Source organism: Notamacropus eugenii, chromosome 5 (assembly GCF_028372415.1).
Source record: "Notamacropus eugenii isolate mMacEug1 chromosome 5, mMacEug1.pri_v2, whole genome shotgun sequence".
NCBI classification, from domain to species: Eukaryota; Metazoa; Chordata; class Mammalia; order Diprotodontia; family Macropodidae; genus Notamacropus; species Notamacropus eugenii.
Genome location: NC_092876.1, coordinates 58,279,847 through 58,293,511, shown reverse-complemented (window position 1 = coordinate 58,293,511; position 13,665 = coordinate 58,279,847). Strand labels below are relative to the sequence as shown.

Sequence of the window (13,665 nt, the reverse complement as noted above, 5' to 3'; positions counted from 1 at the left end):
CCTTGCGTCCTGGAGCCAGCCGAGAGCCTGCAATGGGAGTGGAGCCTGCGGCTGACACGGGCCAGGATTTAGGTGCCGGAACCAAGATTCCAGCGTTCCGGAGAACAAGGTTACCCTGGTCAATTTCCCCGCAACCAGCAATTGAGCGCTATCACAACTTTCTTCCCCCACTAAGTTCACTTTGTTGTATAATAAAAGCTTTTGGGCTCATGGTTTCTATTCCCACTTTTCTCTCTGTTCTCCCCCTTTCTTCCTTACTCATCTTCTTTAGTTCTTTCAGTATCTCTATCCTCTTTTTCTTTCTGTCTTCTGCCCTTTCCAAACTTCTTTCTTCCTCTTCGTCAGAGGTTGTAGGTGCTATTTTTTCTGATTCATCCTTTCTCCTTTACCAATTCCTGTTTCTCTCTACCGTCCCTCTCCCTTCCGACAGAATTACCTTCTCTCTCCTAGCATGTTCTACCCTGCTCCCCCCCCCCCCATCTGTATATATTCCTCATCCTTTTGGCAGGGAAGTTCTGGAAATGGAGGGCAAGGGACCCTCGGTTGGTCCAGCTGGTACCCACAGGAGGCTGCATTTCCCCTGTGTCTGGGGCTCTCAGCCCAGCCAGCTCAGCTGCCTTCTCACCTGAGGGAACCGTGCTGCGGTCACAGTGTCCATCCTTGAGCAGTCGATCTCGGATTTCCCAGCTGAACATTCCAGGGTTTTCTCTTTTGTATTCCTCTATTTTCTTCTCCACGTCTGGAGTGGCTACCTGCTTTAGTGAGGGAATGTGGGGTAGTACAGGGGGAAAGAGTATGGAAAAAAAGGGAGGAGGAGAGAAATCACTTTCAATATAAACCTAAAATGTGGGCACTTAGATTATGAGGAAGGGGGTCTGGGATTCCCACCAAATCTTATATAGAAGAGAGAGGCAGTGACCCTAGTCATAGATAATCTGAGCTGGGAGGGTCCTTAGGGGTTCCTCTTGTTTCATAGAAGGAGCAATGGAGGCCCAGAGAGGACAGTGACTTATTCAAAGTGACATGGAGTAAGTAACAAAAGTAAGACTTGGAACTCAGGTTTCACAACTGTGAGTCCTAGCTCTTTCTACTGTCACAAAAGCATCAAAGGCAAGAAAACCTAGGTTCCTATCCACTTTCCTTCACTTGCTGTCCACTTCACTGGACCAGTTACTTGACCTCTTTCAGCCTCAATTTTCTCAACTATAAAATGAGGATGATGTAGGAAAAGAGTTTTGAAAATTGTAAAGTGCTGAATAAATACGTATGAGTTGTTTGCTATTGTTATTATCACTCCACCTCTATGGAAGTTCTCAGCTCCAAGGGAAGGAGTGGAGAGAGAGGAGGATGGGAAGGGTAAGCCACTAAGAGGAAAAAGCCTTATGACTCCTTGAACCTGGCCCAGAACATAGAGTAGGTGAGGGCTGGGGGTCACCTTGTTGCCCCAAAAGCCTAGCTCCCTCCAGGCTCCAGGAGGAAATTGGCAACTCGTAGAGGGTGGAAGTGCCCTTGTGCAGTCAAGGAGTTGTCTCCAGACTAGGAACTCTGGGAATGTTACTCATGTCCTTCTAGCAAGGGCTACCAGGCTTCAAGCTTGAGAAATCCCAACAAATTGTCCTCAGTTATCCAAATCGGGAAAGAAGTGGATTTTTGGAACCAGGATACCTAAGAATTACTTAAATATTTGAGGAGATTGTGGATTTAGGGGTTTCTGGAAGTGGAAATTTGGCCTTCATTTCCCTGAGGTGGGGTGAGGGAGATAGTATAAATTTTTTCTTTCCTGCTTTATCAAACTATCTTATAGAAAGGAAATTGGAGGTGGTATGGGTTCTTGGGGGTGACAAGGGGATTATTCTCTCCATCAGCACCCCGATATAATTCTCCCTATGTCAGTGTTTTGGTCAGGGACATGTAACCTTCAGGTCTTGTAACTCGAAGTAGGTTCTCTCTACTCAGATCCTTGAGCTGGGAGGATGGTGGCTGAAGAACTTAGGGCTCCCCAGGACACTCACCCTGGGTTTACTGCCCCCGATGGCCCCAGGCCGGATGGAGCCAGTCTCCTGGTAGCGGCATAGAATTTTGGAGACACAGCCGTGGGAGACACGGAGCTGGCGAGAGATGACGCAGGGCCGGATACCGTGGTGGGCCATCTCCACGATCTTGTGGCGGATGTGGTTGGGTAGGGGCCTACCGTTGATGAAGACCCCGCCAAGTTGATTCACCCGGCCCTGGCCAAGTGGGGTGGACACTGTGGGGAAGGTGGGAAGAGAGTCAGAAATATTACAAAGGTGGAAGGTGGGTAATTGGGGTGCAGTTATTCCCTAAGGTTCCTGGAGCAGGCGCCTGCCCATTAACTGTGAAAACGTATGCCCTGTCAAATCTGGAGGCCACTTCCTTGCGGGTCCTTAGTTGGATGCTGCCCTCTGCCCTGTCCAGCTGTTGCATCTTGACCTTTCCAGGTTCGGTTCCGAAGGGTGAAAAACATACCTCTTGTGTAGAGAGGCGTACATCTTATATGCCCCCAATTTCACTAACATGACCCCTCCATATCCACGGGCCAGGGTGTGTGTGTGTGTGCGTGTGTGCGCGCGCGTGTGTGCGTGTGTAGAACACAGGTGGGAGAATCGAATTCAACTTTAGGAGAGGATCGGTGGTGATGGCGGTAGGGTGGGGTGGAGTGGGTGGGGATCGTCGTGGATAAAGTTGAACGCGAGAGAAAGGTCCCAGACTCTTATCAGTGCCCGCCAGTACTTGACCTACACTCACAACAAATCCACTGGGCTGAGAATTGTGGATCTCTTACCCCACCGTCCACCCCCAACTCCCGTTTGGCTTGGCCCTGAACAACTCAGAGAGGAGGCCGATTTTTAATTTTTTTTTTTTTTTGAGCACGGAGAACGTCAGTCACGATACTTGAACCCAGAGGAATCCCCTGGGATCTTCTGTTCCAGATCGGGAGATGTGGACAAACCCGTTTGGGAGCGCGATGGTTGAGAAAGTTAAATAGTCTATACAGGCTATAGAGGTGTCCAGACTTCACGTGAGCCAAGCAAAACGCCGAAAGGAAAAGTAAGGACGAGGAGGCCGGGAGATCGTAGTATATCGCGATAGCCAGCAACCTCTGCTAGGGTTTCCCCAGAAGGGGCAGCCAGGGCCAGGCCTGGACCTCTGGGGCCTGCCTCTTCCCCCTGATTCGCTGCCCGAGGATTTATTTCGTTGTAGGTCAGCTTAGGGTTGAGAAAGGCAGGGGGGTGGGGTGGGTGGGTGGAGGGGGTTCTTGGATAAGACTTTCTGCCTTTCCCGAAACGTTTCTCTGCCCTCTCTCTGGTTTAGAAAAACCTACCGGCCTGCGGGGCTGTCCTAGGGCCTGGGTTGTGCTGGGGAGGGCAAGATCAGCGTCTTCCTGTCCCAGCACCAACACCAGCATGGGACTTGGGCTGTGCGTTTCGGGTGTGTGCGCGCTCCACGAGAGCTCCTTAACCGAGCTCTCGTTCAGCCGCTGGCACCCCTTTCTCCCAGAAGGGGAGGGGGGTGCTGCTCTAATCCGGACCCGAGCCCCCAGTGTGGGTACTGCATCGCCGCGGAAATCTAGCAGATTAATACAATTTCACAGCCGCCCGGATGGAGGAAGCTGGCTGCATAATTGGAAGGCAAGAAGGGGGTGGGGGTGGGAAGGAGGGGGAGAGAAGACTAGGGCTGCAGCAATGTCTCCCCCTTCCCCCGTGCTCCCCCCCTCCCTCCAGCCCCCACTCTTTGCCAAAGTCGGTGTCTGCAGCTACCTCCGCATTTAATCAGCCATCCCGCGCCGCAGCAGCGGAGTCACCCGGCTTCCGCGGCCCGCTATGCCATTAGCGGACGAGAGCTCTCGAGTGGCCAACTTTATATTCAAGAGCCTCTCCAACGGCCGCCACTTCTACCTTCTCTATATTCTCCGGCATGGTGTGCAAATATTGTCCTAATCCTCCGAGCCGTCCTTGCGCCGTCTGCTTCCTCGGCATCGCTAGAGCAAGGCACTCCACCAAATCCCCCCGGCGTGAAGGTTTTCCCGCCTGCGTGGCTTCCCACCACTTTTTCTCGCGCACTTGATCACGGAAACACTCACTCGCCTTCGTCTCCTTCGGGGACGGCGCCGCCTCCTCGCTCTCCCGATCTCGGGCGGGCTGCCCGGCTCATTCCTTCTGCCCAGCCCCCTTTTCCCCCTGATCAGAGATTCTTTCTCCCTTTTACTCTCCTCTTCCTCCTCAGGCACCCGGCGCATTCACAAAATCTCAAAATTGAAATTTCAGAGAGCTCCAAGCTGAAGTGGGGACACTCGAAATACTTCCGCAAGACACCCACCACTCCATTCCCAGAATGTGCCTGGCGTTAGTTTTCACTGACAAGTTTAGCTTCTTTAATTAGCTAAAATTGCATAAACACACACACACACACACACTCACTCACTCACTCACTCACTCACTCACTCACTCACTCAGTAACTCACACAGAACTCTCCTGACTGGATGAAGGCGCCTTACCGTGCTTTCCCCTTGCAAATTTGATTTTAAAGGGGGAACTTTGGGAAATGAATTCTTTGCTCCCTTTTCTCTAGGCAGCTACCGTCTCTCGTTCAAGGAGATAAAGGCGAGGGGTGGGGGCATCTCTCTGAAAACCCTGGAGTTTGGGAGTCCGACTGAAAAGTTTTTAAAAGAAATCGTTCTCCTTTCTTGTAGATTTGGGAGCAGGCCGACAAGGGAGAGCGTTTTCTAGGATTAATTTCTTTCGGGGAAGAAGTACCAAAGCCATCAGCTGTGTGATACTGCCCCCAGAACATTAGCTGTGGATAATCCCCTAAAATAAAATGTTTTGTAAGAGAATCTTCGTAGTCTAAATTAAAATCGAAAACCAACCTAGAGCGGGGTGACTGGGTCTGGTGAGGGCGGAGAACGTCCCAGGGAAAGTAAATGAAATTGGATAAAGAGGTGAAATTTACTAGCAGTTGAACCTTCCCAAGGTTGAGGAGCGGGGAAAGAAAGTCTGAGAGGGGAGGGGGAGTGAAACAGAAGCCCCCAGGGCAAGGAAACCGACTAGGACATTGACAAGTGGAGGTCCCGGGAAAGTTCCTAGGTCCAAGCGACTCCCGGGGACCGATGGAGAGGGGAGGCTCATTCCCTCCAGTGCCCGGAAAGTCTGGGGACGCCACCGGCTCTCAGCAGCCACCACCTCCGCGGTGTGCCCTTCGAGACAGTCGGTCCCCGAGGACGGGGAGAAATGGTGGGCTGTCCGAAAGGAACCGAAGCAAACGGCCTTACCTTCCAAGGGAAATCCGGTGCGAGGGTAGTTCTGTCCCGGAGCGGGTCTCATCATTCTCGGTACGGTGCCGGGGAGAGCCGCCATTCTGGGCACGCCAGGGACAGGTCCGGAGTCCTCAGAAATCCTTCCTGTCTTCGCTCTTTTCCCCTACTGGGAGCTCTTTCTTCCCGTCTCTCTCCCTTTCTCCTTTTTTTAAAAAACCTCTCCCCCCCTCCACTCCCACACACTCCCTACCCCCCACCCCACCCCCGGCTGCAGTCAAACGCGTCCAGAAGCTGGGAAACTGGGGGGGGGGGGGGTGAGGTGGGGGCGGGGGTGGTAAGGAAGTTAAAACAAACAAACCCGACCCAAGTCTCCCTCGGTCCTCTCCGCCAGAAGTTGTGGGGGCAGAGGTGGGGAGACAGAGCTGGAAGCCGGTGCTGTGGAGATGGGGGGAGGAGGAGGGGTGGAAATCCTGTCCCCACCCCCCCAGCCCCAGAAGAACTAAGGACACCGGTTCTCACACTAGGGGCTAAAGTTTCTGAGCTGAGACTGCAAAGAGTATTTCTTTGGGGTTATTTATTTATTTCTCTTCTCTTCTCTTCTCTTCTCTTCTCTTCTCTTCTCTTCTCTTCTCTTCTCTTCTCTCCTCTCCTCTCCTCTCCTCTCCTCTCCTCTCCTCTCCTCTCCCTCTCCCTCTCCGTCTCCCTCTCCCTCTCTCTCTCCCTCCCTCTCTCCCTCCTTCTCTCCCTCCTTCTCTCCCTCTCTCCTCTGTTCTCTTCTCCTCTCTCCCCTTCGCTTTCTCTTTCTATGACCCCCCCCCCCCCAACACGCGCGAACCACAACCCTTTCCCTTCCAAGAAGGGGTGATTGAAGGAGGAGGAAGGTGTCTAGTTGGTTTGGGGGGTGTAGGTGGGAGGAGAAGGGAGGTTATATAGGGAGACTTTTGGAGAGAAAGGGAGTAGAGAGGGTGGAGGGAGAGTGATTGTCTACGTAAGTTGTTTAAAGTACTTTACTTCTTGGAGGAGGAAGAAGAGGAGGAGGAGAGAAGCAGCGGTGACTGGGATCTGATAGGCTCTGACTTTTTCTTTTATTCATGAGGAGGAAAGGGGGCCCGGCGGAAGGGACCGAAGGGCCAATAGTGAAAAGAAATTTACAACGAAGATATCTGTATTTTAAAATCCGCGGTTTGGCCTGGTCAGGGAGAGAAACAGAACTACCCGTTAAAACCTAGAGCGAACGTAGCTGGGGTAAAGGAGAAAAGGCGGGGGCATTGAGGGGCCTGCAGAAGCTAGCCAAACTTTGTCCCAGTGTCTTCTTGGATGAATGGATTAGATCCACAGCAGATTTCTCTCCCCCACCCCCCACCCCCAAAGAAGTGGCGGCGGCCGTGCTCACCACCAGCCCAAAGGAATGCGCATTTCTCCCCTCCTCTCTCTCTTGCTTTCTGGGTGTCTTGGTGCTATCCCTCTGGCTCTTTCCCTATAAGACCCCTTTCCCATCAAAGTAGACGGAAAAGGGGTTCGGTTGTTCACCAATTTCATTCTCTTACTCGATTGCCTTTCCTCCTTTTTCAGGGGCTCGGCCGTCCAGGTCAAGAAATTTAAGAGAATTAAAAAGGGAAGAGATTTGGGAAAGGATTTTTGTACTGCCTTCGGGACAGTGACGCCACCTCATCTGCCAAGGCCTGTCCCGAGTCTCAAAGTGCCACCTGCTATAGCTCCCAGGCAGAGTAGGGAATGGGGGGCGTAATACTTGTAGATGGGGCCAGTTTTTGAATAGGCGAGTCTCATTCCCGTTTGCCAGGAGTCCTCCTCTGACCCTTCCCCTTAATTCTCCCCCCTCCGCAATTCTCACACGGAAATCTCTAGTCCTACCTAAATCGAGATGCCCAGCCCAAACCTTCCTCTGCAGGATTCTGCCTCCCTCAGCAGGTGGGTGTATCTCTCTGGGCTGAGGTTACCGTCAGTCCCTGCCACGGATCAGCGAGTCAGGCCCACTGAATACCGGGGACCAGGTGTCGGGGACAAGAAGGGTGGTGAGGTGTTGAGGGACCTGGGCAAGGATGTGAAGTGTGAAGGTGAGATTGCCTGAAACTTTCCAGGTCTGAGGGACTGAAGCCTGATATTGAGGTGAGTGCGGAGATGGAGTCGTAGTAGGGAGGGAGGGGTCCTCGAACACTTGGTCCAGGAGAGCGGAGTGACCGGAAGTCCTCGATTCAGGAAGAGATCTGAAGAGGGGAGGGGGGGGAACGCCCTCCCAGCGGGGCAGGACGCCAGGGCTGCTGGCCTTTTGTCTCCCCCCCCCCCCCCCCCCCCCCGGCTCCAGCGGATCTCGGGCTCTACCCTGGAGGCAAGATACAATAAAATGAACCCAGCCTCCAAACTTTGACCCCTTCTTCCATCTCTCCAGGCCGGAAGAAGATTGTCCTTCAGCCTGGCTCCACCAATTCCTAGAACTGATCAGACCAAAGCTTTTGCATGCTTTTTCTTCCCTTTTTTTTTTTTTACCCGCAAACTCCTTTTGCAAACTCAGCGTTTCATCTCTGAACCTCTCTCTCCCGTTCCCTCCAAGCCCCACTCCCAGTCCACAAAACTTTGCTCCTGAAACCTCCCCGGGGTCATCAGAAAGACGCAGGACGTCCGAGATAGGGAAACAAGGCAGGGAGGCAGTAAGCCGACGCTGAATCCGTTGCCCTCGACCTCCTCATGCTCTTGATGACTTTGCCTTCGCGGCCAGTCAGCTCAACCTCACCTAAATCTGCCTTCAAAATTCCACTGAAAATGACCCAATCCAAGAAATGGAGAGATGGGACCGGGGAGGGACGCCTAGGTGACCTTGGAGGTTCAACTCTGAAATTCTCGCCACTTCTCTCTCTAAACTAGGGAACTGAATTGACACCGGGAAAGAGAATAAAATCAATCTGGACCTCTTACTAAAAGGATATACCTGTATGGACCCAAGGACAGAAGGAAAGCGAATGCCAAGAAAGACCCAGGGTTCCTTCGCCTTATTGGCGCACTCAGTCCTTTCCCCAATATTCACTGATCCTCTGAGCAAGATTGCCGGGTGTCCTGGTCTTACTCGGGGCGGTGAAGAGGCCGGGAAAGTGAGATGGCTGCGCAGATCTGAGATACTGCACTCCCCCAGCTCCTAGACGTCTTTAGCAAAATCCCCCAGGCCCTGGGCCCAGCTGGAAGTCCTGAGCGGCTCCAGAGGGAGGCGCAATTCAATTTGGAGATCTGGAAGAGACCTTCGAGAAAGATTATGGTCTTAGATCTAAGCGAAGCTTAAAAAGCCACCTAGCCCAATCCCCTTAATTAACGGATGAGGAAACTGAGGCCCAAGGACTTTAAATAACTTGCCTAGGGTAGCCCTGGGATTAAATGGCAAAGGGCTGTGTGCTGGTCTCTTTCTGGCTGCCTTCTCACACTCTCGGGCCGCATCTCATTCTGGGACATCCCGTTGAACGCACCTTCAGGGCACTTATATGTGAGTTTGAGTATGTGAACCACCACCATGACATACGAAAAGCCCAGCGGTCTGGGATCTGGGGACACAGTCCACTTAGCAGGGGCCAAGACCCAGCTTGGGGGCCAGGGTGGGGGTGAGGGAGTAGAGGGCAGCACTGGGAGTTGGAGACTCAGCAGGAAACGTGTTTAAAGAATCTAATTTCCAAGCGGCCCAATCCCAATCAATTTTGGTTACTGCTTAAGAGTAGTAGGGCGAAGAGGCTCAGTCCGACCCTGTGGTGGGCCTGGACCAGAGTCGTTGTCACTTGGTAGCAAAAACAAGGTTCCCCAAACAACCAGGCTATTCCCCTTCCTCTCCCAGTTGCAGCCCCTTCCTACTTATTTATCTCCTCATGTGAATCATAAGTTCAGAGCGTCGTAAACTTAGAATTCGGAGGAACCTCAAGGGCCTTTATACTCCATCATTCTCATTTTTCAAAAGCAGAAACCGAGGTCCAGGAAACTTAAACAACCGGTTCTAGATCACCGAGCAGTAAGCTGCAGACGGCGGGGGTGGGGGGTGGAAGGGCGGGGGAATAGGGTCAGAGCTGGAAGTCACCTTAGAGGTCGTTGTCAGAACCCCTCATTTTACAGGTGGGGAAAACCGAAACTCAAAGTCATGGTATAGAGTAAGATTTAGAAACCAGACCTAGAAATTAAATATTCAACCAACAAACATTTATTAAGCTCCTACTATGTGCCAGAAGCTATTCCAGGCTCTTTCCAGTCTACTCCGCTGCATTTCTTGTGTGCAGAGTCCAAACACGCATACCACCCAAATAGCATCCCCCACACTTGGTCCTTATCAGAATTAAAAGGAAAAGCTTGGAACGGGGTTCGGAATCACGATAGGACTCCTCAGTCGCCTGTAAGTGGATGGGACCACATTCTGGTCCCTTTCTGCGGGGCCAGCCGCTCAGGTCAAGGGACAGCGTGGAGCTGGCTTCCTCCCCGGCCTCAAACAAATTAACTGGTTTTTTTCCGAAGGTGCAGAGTCCGTCCCACTCCCAACGCACCTTTTCTCCGACTCGGCCCGTGGTGCAGCGAAGCCACTGGAACCCTTCGTTTGCTGTTTGTTTGTTTGTTTGTTTTGGGAGCGGGGTGGAGATTTCCTAGGTCAGGAGCTGGTCAGCTCAGCAGGACAGGAAGGTGTGTGTGTGTGTGTGTGTGTGTGTGTGTGTGTGTGTGTGTGTGTGTGTGTGTGTGTGTGTGTGTGTGTGTGTGTGTGTGTGTGTGTGTGTGTGTGTAGGGGGAGGTGGGGGGAGTGAGGAGGCAGAGAGTAGGGGAACAGAGGCGGGAGACTGGGGGGCAGGGGATTGTCGGGCGGAATGAGCGTGGCGGTTCACTCCTGTTGGAGGCCAATTTCACAAATAATATTTGCAACAATTAAGCAGTGTGCAGGATGAAATGGCGATTTCACATCCAGGCCGCGGGTGGGGGCGGGGTGGGTGGCGAGAGTGAGCTGGGGAGGGATTTACCTGTTAACAGAGAGAGGGAGGAGCTTTCGCCTGGGCTTCCCCCTACCCAGTACTTCTCCCCATCTTTCGCTGACTTCGTTCGTCTGTCTGTCGGTTAGTCTGACAGTCTATCTCTCCCTCTTTCTGTGGTGTATCTCGGTTTCTCTGCTCTCCGAGTCTCTGAGTCTCTTGTCTCTTTCTCATTTACATCTGACTTTCCGTGTCTTTGCCTTATTTCTCAGCTTCTTATCTTTGCCTCTGTATCTGTCTTCCTGTCTCTGTGTTTCTCCGGGTCTTTGTCTTTAATTTCATTGTTTTTTCTCCGTGTCTGTCTGTCTTCTGCTTCTTTCTAGCTTTGTTTCTGTTATTTTCCTTTATCAATTTTTTTCTTTGACTTACCCCTCTTGGTCTCTGTGTCTTCGACTCTTCCATCCATTAAAACAAACATCATTCAACTCCCAGACTCCCCCGCCATCCCCATAAATAAAATAAGAAAATTCCTATTAACTAAGGGGCTGCATTTGAGGAAAAGGACTAGGAGCTTGTGTGATTCAGCCTCTGACCACCCTCTGCAATGTCTGTGTATATGTCATAGTACTTTGTTAAGGTACGTTTTTCGTTGATACATGGGTTGGATAAAGAAATGTTTAGGGAAATCAACTTCAAGACCCCCCCTCCCCCCGGGACACACACACGCACACCCCTCTCTTCTTGGGGTAGGGAAAGTGCTGGAGTTGGAGGGAAGATCGGAGAGAGAAAAAGGTATTAGAGGAGCAAGGCAGAGGTTTCATGGGAGTTAGAAAGAAACCAGTTTAGGGGCCCTGGAGAGAGGCAAGGCTTGGGAACTGAAGAGAAACAGGGTTTAGGGAAACCTGGAAAGACACAGTAATTATGGTAGATGACTCAAAAAAAGTGTTAGGGAAAGTCTGGAAGAAGGCAGGGATGTGTATGTGTGTGCTCAGGTGAACGAGTTCTTTCAGATCTAGGGAGTGGCTCGGGGAGCGGGCGGGTTGGGGGGAATGGGGGTGGTTTGAGTCAAACTTTGGATAAAGCTTTTGAAGCTGTTCCAATTGTCCAGGATAGTAGTTTCAGATCCATTAACAGGCTCTCCTTCCCCCTCTATCACACTCTTAAAAGCTTCCTAATTCGCCCTCCCCCCCCACTCCCAAGATAGTATTTGCCCATGACTATTATCCTTTTTAAGGGAAAATTAAAAAAAAAACAAAACAAACTAAAAACATCTTGTCGTGGTTTCCAAATAAAACCTCCCAAATCCAGTTAAAAAAAAAATCAGCCCAACTCCGTTCAGTTGCAGAGATATTACAGAAGAGGAAATGGAGGAGGGAGTTTCCTAGTGTAGGATTCTAGGTTTTACAACTGGAAGTGAGTGACCTCAGCAATCACCTAGTCCAATCCCATTTTACAGATGGAACCACTGTGGTCCACAGTGTGAATGACTTGTCCAATGATACCCAGCTAACAGCCATGACACAAGCCCAGGAGAAACCAGAGAAGAAATGGGCAAACTTAGTTTTCCACTCTATCCCTCAAGTCCTTCTCTTCTCCCTCTACTCCCCCCTCCTATGGGTTGTTTCAAAGTGTGAGGCTGAATTATGACTGAGGAGGGGAGGCTATATGGGAACAGACCTGGAATTACCAGATGATTACCAGGAGCAGCCGCTGAAAAAAGGTAGGCCTGCTCTTTTGAGTAGAGATCTCCCAGAAATGAGTATTTTCTTTTAAAGCTATTAACCAATAAATCTCCCTTTAAAGAGGTGACAAATCCACTCTGAAAACCGGAGGGTTTGCATTCGAAGGGACCTCTGCATTTTCACATAACTGGACCAGACTTTTTTCAACTACAAGAGCAGAACACCATTTTCTGCACTGCACTGCCTCACCATACATAATGATTTTGCCTTCAAATATTTTATAATGAGACAGAAGGAAGAAGTAGGTGGTGTTGGGGGGAGGGGAAAATGATAGAGAGATGAACAAAGGGAAGGCTCAAGGAGACTAACTCCTGGTACTAAGGCTGGAATTCTTCACTGAGAGAGTTTGAAAGGCACCCTTGAAAAATAACACATTTTTGGCAACCCCAAATCCAATTTTTCTTAGCCACTGGAGCTATTCCATGAATGACCTTGAAATGTAGGCTCAGAACTGAACAGGGAGGAGACACTGCTAGAGTGGTTTCCCTCAAATAGAGAAATCTTCCCCTCTACTATTTTTTCGAATGCTATATGTTCTGAATAATAATAATTAAGATGCTTCCGGTGAGCCTAAAAATAAGCTTTACATCCCAATACTTTTATTTCATTACAAAAAGCAGTTATTATATGTACCTATGCAATGATCTGCAAAGCTGTGTGGAACACTGGGGCAACGTGCTAGCTACGGAGTAAAAGGATTTGAATTCAAATACTGCCTTGGTCACTTTCTGCCTGCATGTTCTTGGGTAACTTCCATCATCACTTCATTTTCCTCCTCTGTACAATGAGGTAGGACTAGATTACCTCACCCGGTCCTTATTCTCTGCCATCGTCCCTTCCTCCATCAGAGGAAGAAATACAGTGACTCCCCAACCCTACTCCCTTCCCTCCAAGAATGGTCCCATCTCATTCAGACTGAGAGTGAAGTGACTTGCCCAGGACCACACAGCTAGTAAGCTTCTGGAGTTGGATTTGAACTCAGGAAGTTTTCCTTGCTCTAGGGTCTAGCTCTCTGTGCACTGTGGTGCCACCTAGCTGCAAAAAATCCCAAACCAACAAGTCCCCTCTCCCCCAAATAAAACAAACTTTAATGAACCACCACCATCACCACCAAACAAACCTTTGGCACATTATAAATGCACGAGACCAACAAATATAGACATATGTGTATTGTTGTGTGTATGAATCTAGAGATGTGTTCATGCACTATATTCATTAGTGAATCTCAAAGTTATTTTGTCTTTGTTTCAATATTTACTTACTTGAGCATATAATTGTTCCCTCCCAGTCAGTTGTGAGTTCCTGGTCTTTGTAGCCCCAAGGCCCTACCATAGAGGCTGCTGGCACACAGTAGGTGCTTACTGAATTGAATTTATATGTATGGAAAAATAGAATGAGAGAGTGAACAGAAATTTAGCTTTGGAGCCAGAAAGTTTTGACTCCGACACATACTATCAATAGGACCCAGAGGAAACCTCTGTCTGCCTCAATTTCCTCAACTGTAGAATGGAGATAGTTTTGGCACCCACCTTCTAGGGTCATCAAACGAGAGAATATTTGTAAATCTCTTAACACAGTAGGTGCCTGATAAATGTTTGCTTCCTTCCTATGGAAGATTATTTATCATGGATTCAGAGTAAAAAGGGATTTCAGAGGATTTTATTCTATCCCCTCCCCCATTTTCCAGAAAAGAAACCAAAGCCTAGGGAACCT

At 50.2% G+C, this 13,665-nt stretch overlaps 1 protein-coding gene across 3 annotated transcripts in view; it reads right to left on the bottom strand.

Moving 5' to 3' along the window:
- PAX7 (paired box 7) overlaps positions 1-5,675 on the bottom strand; it is a 154,787-nt gene extending 149,112 nt beyond the window's left edge. For 2 of the 3 annotated variants that reach the window (XM_072609087.1, XM_072609089.1), the window contains exons 1-3: positions 5,292-5,675; positions 2,013-2,248; positions 626-755 (exon numbers count right to left, since the gene is read on the bottom strand). In XM_072609087.1, coding sequence (XP_072465188.1) covers positions 626-755; positions 2,013-2,248; positions 5,292-5,376 — 451 coding nt within the window. In that variant the 5' untranslated portion in view covers positions 5,377-5,675. The remainder of the gene's footprint in view (positions 1-625; positions 756-2,012; positions 2,249-5,291) is intronic. The other variant, XM_072609088.1, reaches the window with a different exon arrangement.
- Positions 5,676-13,665: the final 7,990 nt, after the last annotated feature.